The following is an 18,533-nucleotide window of genomic DNA, read 5'->3' as shown; positions in this document are numbered from 1 at the left end:
TTGGAGATGTACTTGGTTCAGAGGAAAATGTAAAAACAGAGAACTGTATGCACCAATGGTCCTAGATTCTAAGTTTTGTCTCTCCTACCCATTCAAGACAGGAACAAATCACCGATATTTTTGTGCACCAGTTTTCAGGATACTTACCTATTTTGTAAATTCAAAGTATGTAAGAAAAGTTCTTTGAAAAGTTCAAGTAACATACGAAAGGATGATATTAATAATATACAACTATACAGTTACATGGAAGTATCTTTGTTGGACAGAATTATATTTGTATACTATAAATTGAAGTGTTATTGCAAACATGTATCTAATTGATTAGTAATCATATGTAGAATGACACTTTCTACATTACTCACTGGGTGAAGTTCTCATGCAGAATAAAGCTTTCTTTCTTTAACTGGCATTGCCCCATTTCCTTTCAGCTCTTCCATTTAACCTTCTCTAATTTCTCATAATATATTTTAATTTCTAACTGTCTGATTTCAACTATTATTATTTTCAAAATGGAAAATGTTTAAAAACCATGAGTTCCTCTTGAATTGGTTGTATCTAAGCCAGAAATAAATTAACTAAATTTTAGATGTAAACCAACCAATCAGTGCTACATGTTTTCAATATTAGGACTGACTCTGTTTTAGGACATTAGAAGTCATCTGCCAAGCTACCTTAAAATTATGTTCAAATGTTGACAGTCTATTGCTTTCATTTCAGTAAACTATTTTTGCCTTATGAATAGAAATAATTTACAACTGGAGGGGATCTTCTGGATTATCCAGGACAATTTATTTTGTAGATGAAAAAACCTAAGGATCCCTTTTCTGTATTATTCTATTTTATGTACGTTTACTAATGTAAGTCATCTCAAACCCCTTTGAAAGTAGGTAAGAAAAATTCCTAAATAAACAAAAATCCACAAAGAACTGAACCCTCCAATTAAGTAATTTGTTGGCCTGTGGCTGGGAAGCAGAATTCTGACTCACTGACCAGTTTTCCTTTCACTACGCCATGTCACTTCAAATTGAGAAAAATACTTTTTCCCTAGGATTGAATAAAATCATTTAGGAAAAGCACACCTAAATCAACATGAAAGGATTTGACCAAAATTCACAAAGGGACTTTTGGAAAAAAAAAATGCTGGAAATATTCAGGTAATTTGAAAATTATTTACTTTTACACTCTGTAAAATTCTGCTTCGATAATAGTTCTTGCAAAATGCAGATACTGCGAAACTATGTTAGGAAACAAGGTAAGTTGCATGTATCCTACTGAGGTGGAGGAGCTCAGACAGGAGGCACGAATGTGCTGCCTGATCCAAGTGATTGCTAGGTCGGCGAGTGACGCGTGATCAGAGCCTGAGCAGCCCCCCCTGCCAAGCCCCCAGCAAGGCATGCGATGTACCTGGAGAGCATAACGTAATCTTTCCCTGTGACTTCCCTACATGCAAAGACTGCAGGCGGTGGCAGAAGCCCGACAGCACGAGTGCATCCCCACGACACCACATACCTGAATTCTGTGAAGGACACGGCTGGCAAGGCTCCCCGAAAGCATACTCAGTGCTGGCGCAGCAGCATTCAGATTTGGTAACAGCACCAAACAAGGGTTTGACACACTGGCCTCTCTTGTATCCACCATAGCATGTGCTCCGCATGTGTGTGTCTAAACAGGAAGACGCGGCTGTCATCACACTGTCGCTTCAAAGAGATGGGAGCCCCCCTCCTCCCCAGGTCAAGGTTCATGCTGGCTTTATTTACCCGCCATCCCTGTTCTAACTCATACAGAATGCCTTTCGTATTAGGTCTCACTAGAAAACAAAACAAAGCAAATCATTCAGCATTCAGCTTCCAATCAACCACCAGACTCTCAGTTTTCTAGGGACTACCACGGTTTACCCAACTGGGAGGTCCTCCAGGGCTGGGATTATATCACACTCATTTTTTTCCTTCCCCAGGTTTCTACAGAGAAGGCACTTAATAAATGCTGAATGAATGATGGATGGCCATTCAAGCTCACTTTACAATAAATAAGGTCTTTATTAGAAATATGGCCCACCTCAAAATAAACATGTGATTATCGAATATCTGAATTAGATATAGTTTCAAAGAGGAGGATGTTTAGTCTGTAAAAGGTTCATTTATACAAATCTGTAGATACTGGTCAGTTTAGCTGTGCTGTCTTTACCAGCAGGAGGGGATTTCCAGCTATGTCCAATCTTCTCTCAATTTAAAGGGTTTACTGACTACCTTTCCTAAAAATAATTCAGATAAAACTTGTATCTATTTCTCAATAAATCTCAAACTTTGTATAAAGCCACGTAAAACTATTATCATGTAATTTTCTTGATTATCCACATCCTCCTTTGCCTTCTATAGCTCCCTTTGGACATTTAATTCCCTAGATGAAAATGAAATGTTCACCATGAGATAATGAGCATATACAGGCCAGTTTCAAAGACCATTATCAATAAAGGAAGGTTGGGGGAAATTGAGGATAGCTAGGGGATTAGGAAAGACAACAGGGAAGGAGGGGTGCAGATCCCTTTGGTTTTCATTTATCTCAGCTAATTGTTCTATCCTTTAAATTAATATCCACTTTATCCAAGAAGAGAACTCATCCTATTAGTCTGTTGCCCCACAAATATTAACTGCATCATATCTGCTATGGTAGAGTGCATTTGTTCCTGGTGGATACTGACAGAGGGTGCATCTCCATCGTACATATAGTCATGGCTTTAATCTTACCGACACACACGCGTCCATCCAGGCCCACGGCCAGTCCAGGAAAGCATTCACATCTGTAGGAGCCATCAGTGTTGACACAGCGCCCATTCATGCAGATCCCAGGCGTTTCACACTCATTAATATCTGTGGTGGGGAAAAGCATTTATGAAAAACGAAGTGACTTTACCTACAACCAGAACACATTTCCAATTCTGAGACTTGAAAATGGGGAGCATTCAAGATAAAATGCGGCATCAACAATAAAAGCCCAATGAGATGCAGTTTGTTTTCCTTTGAGAGAAGAGGAATAAAAATTGGGAGAGAGAAACGGTCTGAGCTTATTTCTTTTCCATAGGAAGCTATTTTAATAACATTCTCCTGAGATTTTTTTTTTAAATCCAAAACAAGAATCACAAAGGCAAAACAGAATTGGAAGAAGAGGGGAAGTGACAGCTACAAGACAAAGGGTCTTGTGTAATGTTTCACATGGCCGTTCTTCCAGGGCTGTCAGGAATTGAGCTTGATAATAAACTGCATCTTTGACCTGGGCAGGAAGCTTCTCCTTTTGGCATCCAACACCCAGACTGGTGTCTATTCCAGTATCACTCATGCCTTCACTCTCTGGGACACTTAGAATGACATGAGGAGACACAGAACTAAAGTCTTGATGGAACACCATAAAAAAGGAACAGAAAATGAATATGGATGCCTGTGATGACCATTCCTAGCCAAAAACAGCGCTGTAAGCAATTGGAACCCAGCAAAGAAAAATCTCTTAAGCATTACAAGTATTTTATAGTATCATATGTGTATACTTAGGGAGGTCTGCTAAAAGACTTTATTGGGCACATACTAATATTAGCAGATATTTTTCCCCCTTAATTCGGGAAAGTAGAAATGGTACCAAAATTGTGTTTTGGAAAACATATAACACTTTGAAGCAAGTCATTTTATAACAACTCCCTTTATAATATACAACTAGTGTATGTGACTATTTCCTTTCTTCTGACCTTAAAAAGGCAAATTGAGACTGAAACACCTCTGCGTTTTGCTCAGCTTGTGTTATTTGGCACAAAATATATCCCGATGGTCCAAGATTCCGTGTACAGATTGTATTTTAAAACAGCAGTTATATTTAAATACATGAACTCCAATTGGTTCAGTTATTCGGGTCACCTTTTTATGCCAGTTGAGACCTATGGTAAAACAAGGGTGACGACAGCCTGAAAAGTCACACGAAGGCTTTTCACTGGGGACAGAGACATAACAGATCCAGAAGGGACTGCTCCCAGACAGTGGCCTCAACCTTCAGAGACTGATCAGCAAGGCCAAGCTGGTCATCAGATGAGTTAACTGTAGACATGAAATTAGCTTTGCTTATTCAACTCTGAGCAGGCACATTTTTGTGGCGTCAACTAAGCGCTCGGGGAGAAGAGAAAATCTTTCCCTGTTGGTGTCAAGAGAAAAATTACGGAAAAGAATTCAGCATACATTTCTTCCTTTCCTTTCTTCCTCCTTTGTTCTCACTACTCCACCTTCTCTAAAGATCAGAAAGAAGGCATAGGTAAGAATACAGGCCATTCTCCTTCTCTCTTTCTCTCTAGCTCTGATTCTTAAGCCAGAATGCTAGTCAGAGCTTTAGAACCAGCAGGCACTTTCAGATGAACGGAACAATCCATTTTATTGGTAAGATACTAGTTCACTGGTTGCAAACAGTTGCAAAACCTAGTTTCACCTATGAGGTCATAATATCCTCTGAAATAGTTACATTAGCATTATCTATTGGCCACCATGACCAAGAGGCTGTGGCTGGGGTCACCAGCAGCCTATAGGCACTAAAATTAAATCTGAGCATGCTCTGTTAATGGGTAAAAGGAGTGTTCTTGAAAAAGGTCTGTTCACAAAGGGGCTTTCACATTTCCTTCTGTTATTTTGTTTGGAAGCCTAGTTCCAATATTCCAGCAATCATTCCCTTCCCCTTTCTTTTTCACTTGCACAGCACTTAATATTACTGCACAATTTAGTGCTTTGTTGTATGTTGTCTTAACACTGTAGAATATTTCCACATGTTAATCTTGTCTTCACAACTGTCAGTTCCACCCAGCACATAGCTCAAAAGTACAGAAACCAATTTCTGACTTCAAATTTGAAAAAAATGCTTTCTCTTGCTGTGAAGGAAGATTTGTACAGTATTAGGAGCCACTGATGTGAAGGAAGGTCAGAGAGCACGTAGGTAAACAACCAAGGGCTAGAAGCTCTTTTAAGCCTAGACAAAATACACATCTCGCCGAAGACTCAATACAAGGCTTTCTTGCACGACCTCTTTACCAAAGCTGCCCACCAGGGGCACCCAGAGAAGAGGAACCATACATGTTTCTCCTGCCTTCTCAATCTTGAATAGCTTGCTGCTCTGTACTTCGACTATGAGCAGAAGGCTTTGAGTGCAGTGTTTCTGCAGATTTCCTGGACCTGTTTTGAGCATGAGGTTCCTTGAGAAGCCTGGTTCCAACTCAGATCTTAGACACAAGTGCAATAGCTCCTCATCCTTGACTGCATGAGGCAAGAGCCACTAAGCACAAGTTTACCTCTGATGACAATTCTCAGGACCCCAGTTTTCAGCAGCACAAATAAAAATCTTCATTTTGTTTCACTACCCAGAAAAATGAAATTATTTCAAAAATTCCTTTATTTCTTCTGCTTAAACCTCCTTCCCATTTTTGCTTCTGTGACTTGATAAAGCTTAAATGCATTGTGTTTCTTAAGGTATATGGAGGAAATTATGAAGAAGAGATCACTGCCATAAGAGTCTACAATAGTCTGTCCTGGTAAAGATGGAAGAGTTGGCAAATGACAGCCATCAAGAAGCCAAGGGCCATTATTCCTCAACTACAAGGAAGAGGAAGAAGACAGCTTACTGAAAAAGATGCTCACATCTGTTGGTAGTCCAAACGGCAGTGCAGCTTCTCATTCATTTGCTATGGAGCCTATCCGGCTCCTCTGAGAAGACATCAAACACCCTTTCTGAAATAAGAACTGCCTTCTGGGCATAAACCATAGCTCTCTGGATGGGTGGACTTAAGAAAGAGCTCCAGTTTCCTAACCCAGAATCAGGGTACTTGAAATCAGGAGAATCGATAAGGAAAGGTGGCAGCTCTAAGCAATGCAGAGAAGAGAAAAAACAGGTGAAGAATATGATTTAGAGTTTTACAGCACAAACCTTTACAATAACGCCCATCTGATGCCAGCTGAAATCCAGGTTTGCAAATACATTTAAAACTGCCATCTTCATTGATACACATCCCATTAAGGCACATGTTCCTTATGCTGCATTCATCCATATCTGAAAAATACAGAAGACATATTTTCTGATGACTGGATGAGTAAGTTTACAAAGGAAGCCAATCTGGATCAATATAATTCTGTTTCTTTACATTGCTTTATTTTTGTTATTATTGTCTAAGGCCAATTTTCATCCAAATAAAGCATACAAAGAGAAGAAGAGCCGTATGAAATATGCATCTCAAGTTCTCAATTTTTGACATGTGCATGCAAGCTATAGGGCTAAAGTTATTTTATGGCATGTATATACATATATATACACATGTATATATATATTAATTTCATACAGAATTATATATATATATAATTCATATAAATATATATGAAATTTGACTCAATAAAAGCTACCAAGACTCCTTCTAGGAAGAGTTTAGTTTACAAACTGAAAAGTGTGTTAAAAGCCTGATGGTTATATCTACAGATCCCTATGATTTCTAATATACTGAAAATAAAAAAACCCTCAAAACTAAGGATGACATTTGAAATGTATTTAAGCTACTTCCTGATTCTTTAAAAAGTGGAAACCAGAGGACAGCTGGTAGTTTGAACCAATTTAAATACGGGTAGGAAAAAATGTATTTTTAAAATGCAAGACTCGATTGTGGCGTACAGCTAACCTATAGGATCCCTTGATCCTATTTCTTTAAATTCATCAGTGTGCTATTTTAGTTAATATTACAGCTGTCTTAGGAGGCACTTGCTCTTCTAGACATGGTGTGTTTTCACTTACAGGCTTTAGTCAGACCAAAGTAATTTATGATTTTTTTTTTAAACAAGATCCTATCCCAACTGAGAATTTTGGCATTAAGTCTTTGAATTGAATCACTGAGATAATATTCTGCCAAAAATGTTTCTAAGAACAATTTTGAAATTCTTTTAATGTATGAATAGATTCTTGGGATCTTTCCCAAAGACGTTGGGAAAGACGATAAGAAGCATTCTTCATTTTTTTGCTAAAGGTCTAAGAAGTGGAAACTCATCAATAATTGTCGTATTTTCAGTTTAGGGAAAAAAAAAGGGCAGAGGAAAAGACAAAATGTTTGAAACAGCCCAATTCAAAGTGAGGTGATTAATTCAAGAGGCACTATAAAGGGCTCACTCGGAATAGTCAACATTTCTCTCAAATTTTACATTTCCAGATATTCACTAGTTGTATTTTTTTTTTTTTTTACTGCATAGACACTTTAAACAAAAATGAGTGTAAGTGACTAGAGAATATATGGGATTAGAATTATTTTTAAAGGTACAAATTCTGGTTGTATAAAGTCTGGAAGTAATTACTTATGCTACAAAAGTTTCATTACCAGGGATCCTTAAATAGCAAGCTCTGCTCTGATATTTAAGATGATATTTGACACAAATGTGAATTAAAGGCATGCATACTGTTGAAAACCAGTCTTCCTCTCAGATAAGAATAGGTGTTTATATATTTGATACTCCGACCCTTCCCCTCAGTGTTTGGCTTGGTCTTGTTACAGACTTTTGATGTTGGAACTGCGATGGAAGACGAGGAATAACACTGTTGCCCTCTAGTCATTATTATCACGCCCTGTTACCTTCACAGTTCTTCCCATCTCGCGTGACGTGAAATCCCGCATTGCACACACAGTGGAAACTGCCATCTGTGTTGATGCAACGTCCGTTATTGCAGATCCGGCCATTCTGTAAACACTCATCAATGTCTAAAATAGAAGTTAAAAAGGAAGAAATAACTATATTGAGGGGACTGAGAATTATTTTATTCCTCCCTCTCACCCTCTCCAAATTCATCATCTTAGTCTTGGGTTTTAGTTACTAAACAATATTCTTCAACATAAGTTCAGTATCAAGTAGTATGAAATTCAGGATTACTAATAAAGTTTGAAAGACATATGAAAGGGGAAAAAAATGCCCACAGAACAGCATTCAGTCTAACTCTTAATTTCTAATAAGACTCCTTAAATTTTAATTCCGTAAACAAAACAGATTCTTTTTCACCATTTTCCTAACTAATTTGATGAGCCAGTGTGTATCATTATTTACACTGAACTTTGGTTGGTGTCTTTTAACTCATGATCAAAAAGGCAGATCTGACAGCTGTATCAGAACAATAAAACAGAAATGTCATTAAAAATAATATAAAAACTTAATTCCGTCTGAAAACCATCGATCATTTGATTCTGAAATGTCTACCTTCTTTATGACAGTTCTGGTCCAAGTGCAGTTTTGTCTGTATATTCTTAGCCTTTCTTTTATAATTTTATGAGTATCCTACCTACCAAATAAAACAATTGGGACCATGGGGGCATTTCCCCTTTTTTCTTTTGTGTTTGCTATTATGCCAAAGTAGACAACAGAGCACAATATGGAAGTGTTAGAAATGACAGTAACTCAACTAACCTGCATCCGATCTCGCATTTAAAGATTAATAATTAACCTAAAGTGGATAACGAGGAAGCCTGACTTATCTAACCTCCTCAGTTTCTAGGCTCCATGCCTGGATGAACACACACCACCTTATCTGCAGAGCACACAGTCTTTGAGGGCTTACTCCCTGGGAGCTAGAGGCCAGGGGACCGAGCAGAGTTGGATGGGAGCAGACCTATCCATGCAGAGCTGAGGCCACGTGTGCCTGGGTACAAGGGCCCTAAACATCCTCTGGATGACAAGAATGTGCACTCACAGCGCACTGGTTATTCTGACTGTCTACCCTGCGTCTGCACGGTGTCTTGTGGTTGACCCTCAGACGCACTTTCTTTCTGGGCAGATCCAGCAGCGGTTTCCACACGAGTCATTGGACTAGCTGAGGCCGTCTGGGCTTTTCTTCTGTCTGATCTTTGTGCCAACAACCTACAGTCTTTTTCTCTCTCATTTATTTCTTAATCCTTGCTAAAATCTGACCTGCTCCACACTCCAAAAAATAGTAAAAGCCACATATTCTTGAGCAGACTTTTTTCTTTAAGATTCTATAATCTACCTTTTTTTTTTTTTTAGGATTCAATAATCTTTTTGAGACCCAAGGAGAAAATAAACAGTAGAAAGAGTTCAGCTTTTTCTCTCCTCGCTCATTTCAAAATGTCATTGGGCTCCCACTGCCTTACAAAAATAAATTAAAAGCTTGCCATTCAAAGTCTCTACTGTGTTTCTGTCTGTTTCTTCTGTCCCCTTCTGTTCAGCTCCTTGTGTGCTTCTTCTCAGCTAGTTCACAGCCTTTCTGAGCATTCTGTGGCAACCTTCATCTACCCCCAAATGTGAGCACGTTATCAACCTCTTGGGTTTGGGAGAAACTTAGCACCAGCTCTTAAAGAAGACAGTGCTTGAGGCTCCTAGGTAACTCTCAGTCTCTAATAAATTAAGTCTCAGATTGATGATAATAACATGCATGTGCACTGGCTGGCCCCTGCCCCAGCTGAGGACTCTCAATAATGTCTTCTATTTGCTTATTTAACAGTGTAGTCTTTTGAAACACTGGTTTCAGTTTATTTTCCACTACTGCAAAATGTCTAGTATACCGTTTGTACATGCCATTTAAAACAACAGTTATAATATTAAGAAAGTTCTACATTCAGTTAAATATTCAAAGTACCCATAATTGTAATTCAGTAAGTAGACCATTATTAGAAATATTAACAGCTTGAAATGCTGTTTTCTAGGTTTTTCTGCTCAAAATTGTTATTGATAAGTAGTCTATTAAAATCCACTGATGGTAAGAAATCTCTAAGTCAAAACCAAATTCAAAGATTTTGAAAACAGTCACTAATAAAAATTAAAACATCTGTTATGTCTTCAGTGTATAGAAGAGCTTTTGCTAAAAGTGGCAAAGAAAATTAACTCTTTAATGGCTGACAAATGTTTTAAGTGATATAAACCTCCCTACCTTTCTTTGTATCTAATTTTAACAGAGGGTTTTCTTGCTTGTATCTGGCTTTACCTGATCGATGATAACAGTTTATTCTGTGCCAAATTTATAGGGATACAGATATTAGAGTCCCCTGAGGTGGGAAGCACATCTTAATTATTTCTGTTGCAGATACTCAGTGCATCAAAGTCATCCAATAAAAAGTATACTGAGTGGCTTAGCAAGTCAATTCATAAACAAACCTGAAGGCACATTTTTGTGAGGAAACTTTACAGCAGTGCCTCCCAAACTTTAACATGCATACAGATCACTGGAAGATCTTGCTAAAAATACTGATTTTGATTCCGAGGTCTTGAGCAGGACCTGAAATTCTGCATGTCCCACCTGCTCCCAGCTGATGCTGCTGCCGACCAGACTAATTAGCAGCAAGAACTTACAGGCACCTCTTATCTGTTAGGTCTTTCCATTAAGCAATTAATTGTATAAAATCTCACCTGAAATTTTCCTCAGTTTCTGTGCCAACAAAGGACAACCCTATTCCCCAGCTCTCCAATTAAAAGTTAAGAGACAATAGTGATGGGACAAAAAAAATAAAGTAGTAAAAAGAAGATATTCCCACAGGCACAAAACATCTTTTAAAATAATTTGACTGTTGGCCAGATTTTACTGATGCTGTCCTTCAGAGTAACAATATCTGGAATTAAGCGCAAAAAGCAACAGAAGTACATTAGCCTCTCCCGGCAAGGGTTACTTAAACTCCACTGAATTCCTTCCAAGCAAGCTCCTTACTTAGCATCCACGTCCCACATTCCAAGCTAGGATCATACCTCGGCACTCCGTGCGGGTGAGCGTGCTCTGATAGCCTGGGCGGCACTGACAGGTGTAGGAGCCCTGGTTATTAATACACTCTCCACCAGCACAAGGGTTCTTCTCACATTCGTCAACATCTGCAAAATACAGGATATTTTAGCAAGAATTAAACAGCAATAACACACAACTCGAAGACCATTTTATCGGTTTCCTTTACATGTTAAAACACTTTCCTTTAAGACACAAATATCATAATGAAAGATCCTTTATCTTTCCACTACAATAACAGTGTCACCAGCCACCTGAAGACTGGCTGAGCAGTTCAAGTGTATTATTTCCTTGTGTCATTTTCCAGAGAAAAATGCTGAATAACGTAGCAACTCAGCACTCCAAGCTGATAGACGTTTTCTCTTCCTTGAGTCTGGTCTAAGGGGATCAAACAGACTAACGCTTCAGAAGTGGCTTCTGTGGGGGAGGGTATAGCTCAAGTGGTAGAGCACATGCTCCCCACCCACAGAGGTCCCGGGTTCCATCCCCAGGACCTCCTCCAAGCGGAAATCAATGAATAAAACTAATTACCTCCCCCTCGTAAAAAAAAACAATACAAGCAGAAGCGGCTTCTGGACAGGATTCTGAGTATCTCTTGATGCTCTATTTTTCAATAAAAAGAAGGTCTGACCACATCTAAGCGTCATCTGCTGAGTTCCACTAAGGATGTTACAACAAACCAGAAGCGGCTGTCATGTAAAGGGCAATCCTCACCCACCATGGAGGCTATCACCACCTCCACCTGTTTCTCAGACAGGCTCCCACTAGCTCTACAGTTACTTAGAGCTATCAGCATACTTACAGGTTAAGTTGGTTTTTATTCCTCTGTTTGTAAAGATGAGTCAGCAAAAGCTTATGGGAGACAACCCACCTGTTCGAAGTCACATGCTTTCTGTGGCAGGTGCGGGCCTGAGCTCACAACCCTGAGCTAGGTGTTCCCTTTCCTACCCAGCTCTGGGTGACCTCTAAGGACTGAAGGACTCTCTCCTAATGTGCTGCTCGAGGGGGCTTTCGCATCACCAGAAAAGGATACAGCATGAGAAACCAAGGACGACTTATTTCTGCCTGATTCATAATTGGAAGAGAGATTTGTAACAGAACTAAGACAGCAATTTATTTTTAAAAAAAATTAGAGGGCAACTGGGTGTTTTTACCCAATCCAGCAGATTATTCTTCTGTTACGTTTCCTCCCTTCACTGGCTTAATTGCCTTGTCAAGAACTTAAAAGTTCCTCGCTTCAGTTTTTACTGAGTGGAGATAGGCGGTAAGTTATCCATTTAAATTAGTAAAATGTGCAAACTTTCAAAATTTGGGGATATTTTAATGCTTTATTTTAACAACCAGGCTTTGATCAATGATTTAAGTCAGAGTTACCAGCAATGCTTTGAATGTATTTTACAATGAAAGTTAAAGTCACTACAGTAGGAAGGATAATGGTCCCCCAAATATGTTCACATCCTAATCCGCAGGACCTGTGACTCCGCTACATGGCAAGGGGGCTTAGGTAAAGCTGCTGATCTGCGGAATTCCATTCCTCCTGGAATATATAGATGGGCCCAATGTAATCACAAAGATCCTTAAATGTGGAAGAGGGAATTGGCAGAGAAAACCAGAGAGGGGGAGATTTGAATATGCTACACTGCTGGCTTTGACAATGAAGAAAGGGGCCCTCAGCCAAGGAATGCAGTCAGCTTCTCGATGCTGGAAAAGGTAAAGAATGGATTCTCTCCAAGAGCCTCCAAGAGGAATACAGCCCTGCCGACACCTTGATTTTAGCCCAGTAAGATCTATGCTGGACTTCTAACCTATAGAAATACAAGATAATAAACCTGTGCTGTTTTAAGCCACTAAGTTTGAGGTAATTTGTTACAGCGGCCATTGAAAGCCTGTACAGTCATGGAACAGAATTACAATAGCCTCTTGGTGCCAACCTAGTGGTCTATCACGTACCAATGCACTCCCCACGGAGGTCCAGCTGGAATCCTTTGTTGCACTCACACCGGTAGCTCCCAGGGGTTGGAATGCAGCGTCCATTCTGACAGAGATAGCGGAACAGCTGGCAGTAATCAGTGATGTTGACTGGCAGAACCCCTGAAGGAACATTAAACCCCATTAACATGACTTCTAACTAGGGCATCTTCCATCAGCACCTAATCTGCTCTTCACAGGCAAGATGCTGAATCATCAAGGAAGGAGGACACGCTCCGGGCAAAGGTGGTCTGGTGTCAACAGAGCGTTTCCACTCCCGCCTACACAGAGCACCTGTGGGCCACGGCGCAGGCGGCCAGGTCATGCCGCCCGGCTGCAGCCTGCTCCCCAGCCGGCTTCTCCCCACCCCTCTCTCTGCCTCACCCTCAAGCTTCCAGTTTAGGAAAACAACAAAGGCAGTGAGTTGTTGGTATTTAACTACTTGCAAAACTGCTTTGCGCGACATGTAACCCAGAATACAATTTTACACCTCCCCTATCCTGATTCACCCTGTGAACCGGATTGACATCTCTCCTGCAACATCAGTAACAAAAGGATATTTAATCTCTGGAGACTATGAAACCACCCATTTTCCTCTGGGCAATAGGCAAATTGAGCAATTCACGTACAACACTAGGCAAACCAAATATTTAACCAAAGAACTGGTAAACTTACTGAATGACTTCAGCATAAACGACAACAGAAAAGTTAACCTGATTAATGCAGGAAAAACAGCCAGATGACTTTTGAATTCTTACTTGGTGGCTCCCGAGATGGATATGGATACTCCACTGGTGGTCGAGGGACTGTAATTTGAGGTCCAGGAGGAAAGCCAGGAGGAACAGGGTGAACTGGAGGAATGGGGCCAAGGGGTGGGGGAGGATATCCCGGTCTCTCGGGAATGACCACAGGAACGGAGCACAGCTTGTTGAAATCCTCTGGAAAAAAAACATAACAGCTGAGCTGCAGCATATGCAATAGGCCCATGGAAGGCTTCCTTACTTTTTAAAGAAATCTTTGGATAAAATTGATCCTCGAACCACATAGGTCAATTGGAGAAAAGGACAAAAGCCAACTGATTTTATCCCCATTCCTAATACAGCAGTAATCAGAGTGGAACAATAATTCAAAATCGAAAACAAACTCCCCAGAGTGTGTACTACACGCCCCTCCTAAACCCTAGAAAGTCTTTACCTATGTCAAAATTCATGTCAAGGGAGAATAAAACGCCACTTTCTCCACCCAGTCTCCACCTGTGGATCCCACAGAGCTAAGAGCACACTTTTGTCGGGGGAGGGTGTAGCTCAAGTGGTAGCGGGCATGCTTAGCATGCATGAGGTCCTGGGTTCAATCCCCAGCACCTCCTCTAAAAATGAAGAAATAAACGTAATTACCTACCCCCAATAATCAAATGTTTTAAAAAATAAAATAAAGAAAGAACACACTTTTTAGTGCTTAGATTTTATTTTATGTGTGATGGGAAGTCACTGGAAGTTTTCAGCAGGGGTGGGACACGATCAGATGAACATTTTCAGGTCACTCTCTCTGGAGTATGGAGAATGTACTGGCGAGGCAAGGCTGTTGCAGAAGGCCAAGGGCCAGATAACGATGTCTGGATGAGGGAGGCAGCTATGAAACCAGAAAGCAGCAAACACACTTGAAGCATATTTCAGAGACAGATGGGTCGTGCTTGGTGCAGAAGCAAATGTCAGGGCTGAGAGACTAGGAAATCAAGACTGACTTCAAGTTTTCCAGCTGAGCAACTGGCTTTACTGAGATGGGAATATCTGTGACGGGGGTCTGGTGGGTCGAAGCCAAGTTCCATTTTCAACATACGAATTTCGAGAGATCAGAAATCCACATAGAGATGTCATGTAGCAGTTTTATAAGAGTCTGAAGCCTAGAGAACAAGTCAGGGCTGCATATAAGTTATCAGTGGGTAGGTGGTACTTAAAGCTATGAGATGGATGGGCTCGGGTAAGGAAGGTGTGGCCAGTGAAGAGAAGGGAGTAAGGAGAGAGAGCCCTGAGGAATACCTATTTGTAAAAGACAACACAGTGACACAGAAGCTGCAGCCCACGGGCAGAAGGAATACCAGGGGTGGTGAGTCAGCCGTTAACACTGCATAATGATCCCTCAGACTGGTCCACCCTGACTGAGTCGACTGCTTTTCCCTACGACTGCACATACACGGACTCCCACTCTTCACCATGCCAGTCCTTTACTGGAATAAATCATCTAGAAGTGTGACACATTTGGGAGGGGCAGATTCCAAACAGGTGTTTTTAAACAGTATCCAGGTTTCCAGAAATGTATTTACTTTAACCATTTTTCATGTTCCTTACAAATAGCCATATTTGGTCATAACTCTTCTGTAAGTAAACTATATGATGTTTTAAATATTCTTCCTTCTTGCCAAAATATTGATGATTTTATTAACTCTGTCACACAGGGATTCTCTCATACTTTTCACACTAGCTTCATCCATCAATAGAAATTAGGCTAGTATTTTTACTTTCCTTGTGGATTAAAATCCACCTTGTTCTAAGACACAGTACTGTGTCTTACTGAAATGCATTTGGATTTCAACCTCATGGGACATTCTGTCCATTTACACTTGGCTAAATATACCCAGCTACCATGTACCGGGTGTTGTTTTCTGGGCCATTACTAAAACTTTTTCAATCACATTTGACATTTCCAACTCCTGTTAAGTTTACGTTTTCAGAGAATTCTATTATTGCATTATTCTTTATCTGGAACTTCAACCCACAGAGATTCTATAGTACTTGACTGTGTTTATAAAGGATTTATGTACTGTATATGCGTCCCTGAATCAGGATGCTACAATCTGTCCTGTCAAACCACGGTGATCTTTCTTACAGAATTATCACGGGGATGTGCTATCCAGTAAACTATACACAAGAGAAATTCATTAACTGTTGGATTTAATTGAATGCCAATTATACTTAGGGACTCTGCTTCCAAGCACCAAGCAACCTTTTTTTTTTTTTTAAGTCTTTTAGGATTTGTATAAGAGCAGTTGGATAGGTTATCAGCATTTCTGCTAATCAGATGGATAGGTTACTTTAAGCATGCCATTCAAGTCATCAGCCTCCACAGGAAAGCGTATCAGACTGGGTTCTGTACAGTTTCCTACTTTTTTCAGCTTAATACCTTTCCATCGAGCCCCCTTACATTCAGAGTCAGCAACCTGGGGCTAATTTTGTTCAGCTGATGTCCATCATTTCCCACCTCCCCTTGGAGATGATATTGATTTTTTTTTTTAAAAAGTGAAAGGCTGACCAATCTGAAATAACCCTTCCTGTGTCACCACTCTCCATGAGCTCAGAGCCCAGAGCTCTGCAGGACTGGTACTGGAACACCTGAACAAACATGCCTACCTACAAATTAGTTTGCTCTCTCCACCTGCTCTGCTCAGGGCCTGTCTCAAGGTTGTGCATCCTTCAGCGGTACCCCTGGGAGGGCAGCTCCCTGCAAAGCCACCTAGGGAAGCCTGGTCTTCTGCTCCATGTGTCCCAAAGTCGGTCCTCAGGCAGCTAAACCTGCTCTAGTCCTCCGGCCTCTATTCAAGGCTCAACACAGGAAGGAATCTACGTCAGTGCTGCTGATTCCTAAGTTAACATATGGATTTAAAAAGCAATTCTCTGGTATCCAAGCTATGTCTTAGTGAAAAGTCATGTGCTTCTAAACCGTGACCTACTAAATGGTCCCCTAGTGAACCAAGAAGGGTGCATTATATTTTTAGCCCGTAGACAGTAAGCAAATCAGACAAAATATATGGCTTGTTATGTGTTAAAATATATTGAAAGGTTTTCTTGTTTCTTTCTTTAATCCATACACATAATTCTCAGTACTAAACAGAATTTTAAAAATAGTATCTGTGATAATGGGACATTCATATTCTGTGACCAGCACACTCAAGCATTTCATTAACTCTGCATTCATCCACCATCACCTTGATTTTCTTTCCAAAAATTTCCTGATTTACACACGCTTTTCAGTGTAGCAGCTTGAGAAGGAGATACAACCCCCGTTTTTACTTAGAACTAGTGGGAAAGATGTTACCTGATAAGGTGTGCGCGCTACCTGAATGCCTCCCATCAGTAAGTTTTTGCTAAGTACCATGAGAAGGGTTAAAAAAGCAGAAGGAATACAGCACTATTGTGATGACTGAGATCCCCTAATGAGATTGATCAGCTAGTAAAAGGTAACACATGAACACACACTGGCACACAGCGGAGCAGATGGGATCCATGTGACAGTAACAGCACAAACCTAGAGCGCTGAGCAAGAAGGCAGCACTTCCGGCCGTGGTCACCTCGGGACGCACGTGGATTAGGTCAGAGCTAAGTGGGTCCTTAACCGACAAGAGGGTATTTAACATGCAGGCCTGGCAGGGGTGGGGACAAGGGAGTAAGGACGTAAACTCAGGGAAAGTTTTAGGGAAAAGAACTTTTCCGCTTAGACATGCTCAGCCTGGGTTCAAGGAAAGCTTGATCATATAATTGAAATAGAAAATAAAGCTATTGTGAAAAAACAAGAATTAAAAGATGAACTGGGATCAGAACTGGGGACTCTAAACACTATGCTCAATAGTAGAATTTTATTTTTAAGAAATGGAGTGACTAGGACCACTGGATATGGTCTGAAATCATCCTGGAAAATTTTTTTCTGGATATCTTTCTCTATATTTTCCCCAGACACAAATTTTTAAAACTGAACTACAGATGAGTTATGTGTTGGGAAAGGTATGTGGCAGCTGTGGATTTTATAGAGGCCAGTTAGGAGGCTACTGCAAAGGTCCAGACGCAAGAAAATGAGCTTTATGTGGAGATGAATGTGACATGAAAGAGAAATCGGAAAGAAAAAAAAAATCAACAGCACTTGGCAACAAAGAAGAGGAAAGTGTCAAACATTAGAGAAGGAGGAAATGTGTATCCAGAATAACTTACCTGAAAGGCTCTTGAACGAGTCGAGTTTTATTCTACTGAGCTTTTGAGGACTACATGAGTGCCAAAAGAAATACACGAGAGTAAGAGGGAACGTGTACTTCCTGACTAGTCAGGCTGCTAGTCAGTGGTAACAGGCAGGCGATGTAACACACAGCACCTGAAAACAGTATTATCTGTACACACCTCTATAGCTTCCCTACTGGTTATCTGGGGGAAATTTCCCTGAAGTCGTCTCTTTTATTTTCTGCACTCTTATTCACTTACCCAGGTTTCCACTAAATCTGCCACATGCACACACCCCTGGGCTTGTCGGGGTTGAGCTGGGATACTCTGCGGATCAGTGGAAGGGCTCTTACCAGTTGCTCTGATGGGACACATCTCGGGGGCGATGGTGACCCCTGGAGACCAGCACCGACCGACGTCGCAGCAGCACTGCATCTTGGTTATGGACTGCGGCAGCTGGTTAGAACAGCGCCCGTTTGCCAGGGCCGTGTAACAGTATCCTGGGCGAACATCTGACAGGACAAAGAAACCATCACACATGTCACTGAGATCAAGCCTGCAGGGACTGCTCCTGCCCCAGCACCTCCACACTTCCCGCTGGGGCTCAGACAGGAAGCACGGACCCTCTGCCCTGGAAGGGACGCTGTGTGCACTGCCCGGGAATGGTGTGCAGTCAGACATCCCTTTGTCTCACACCTTTGGCCCCTGCCAGCTGGTGCACTTGGCCTGAGTCCCACATTCCATTCCCAAGGTGGGAACGAATGATTACAACCATATGGGCCATAGGGAAAGAGACATGAAGAAAATCACTGGCGGTGACAGTTAGTT

At 40.8% G+C, this 18,533-nt stretch overlaps 1 protein-coding gene across 2 annotated transcripts in view; it reads right to left on the bottom strand.

Annotated features, from left to right (window-relative positions):
- Positions 1-18,533, bottom strand: part of FBN1 (fibrillin 1) — a 240,430-nt gene that overhangs the window by 97,908 nt on the left and 123,989 nt on the right. For both annotated transcript variants that reach the window (XM_032481236.1, XM_032481237.1), the window contains 8 exons: positions 18,059-18,217; positions 13,485-13,664; positions 12,709-12,849; positions 10,728-10,847; positions 7,619-7,744; positions 5,941-6,063; positions 2,745-2,867; positions 1,510-1,662 (listed from right to left, as the gene is read on the bottom strand). In XM_032481236.1, the coding sequence (XP_032337127.1) occupies positions 1,510-1,662; positions 2,745-2,867; positions 5,941-6,063; positions 7,619-7,744; positions 10,728-10,847; positions 12,709-12,849; positions 13,485-13,664; positions 18,059-18,217 (1,125 nt within the window). The remainder of the gene's footprint in view (positions 1-1,509; positions 1,663-2,744; positions 2,868-5,940; positions 6,064-7,618; positions 7,745-10,727; positions 10,848-12,708; positions 12,850-13,484; positions 13,665-18,058; positions 18,218-18,533) is intronic.

Source organism: Camelus ferus, chromosome 6, assembly GCF_009834535.1.
Source record: "Camelus ferus isolate YT-003-E chromosome 6, BCGSAC_Cfer_1.0, whole genome shotgun sequence".
NCBI classification, from domain to species: domain Eukaryota; kingdom Metazoa; phylum Chordata; class Mammalia; order Artiodactyla; family Camelidae; genus Camelus; species Camelus ferus.
Note: the sequence above shows the minus strand (reverse complement) of the source record. Positions and strands in the feature narration are given on the sequence as shown.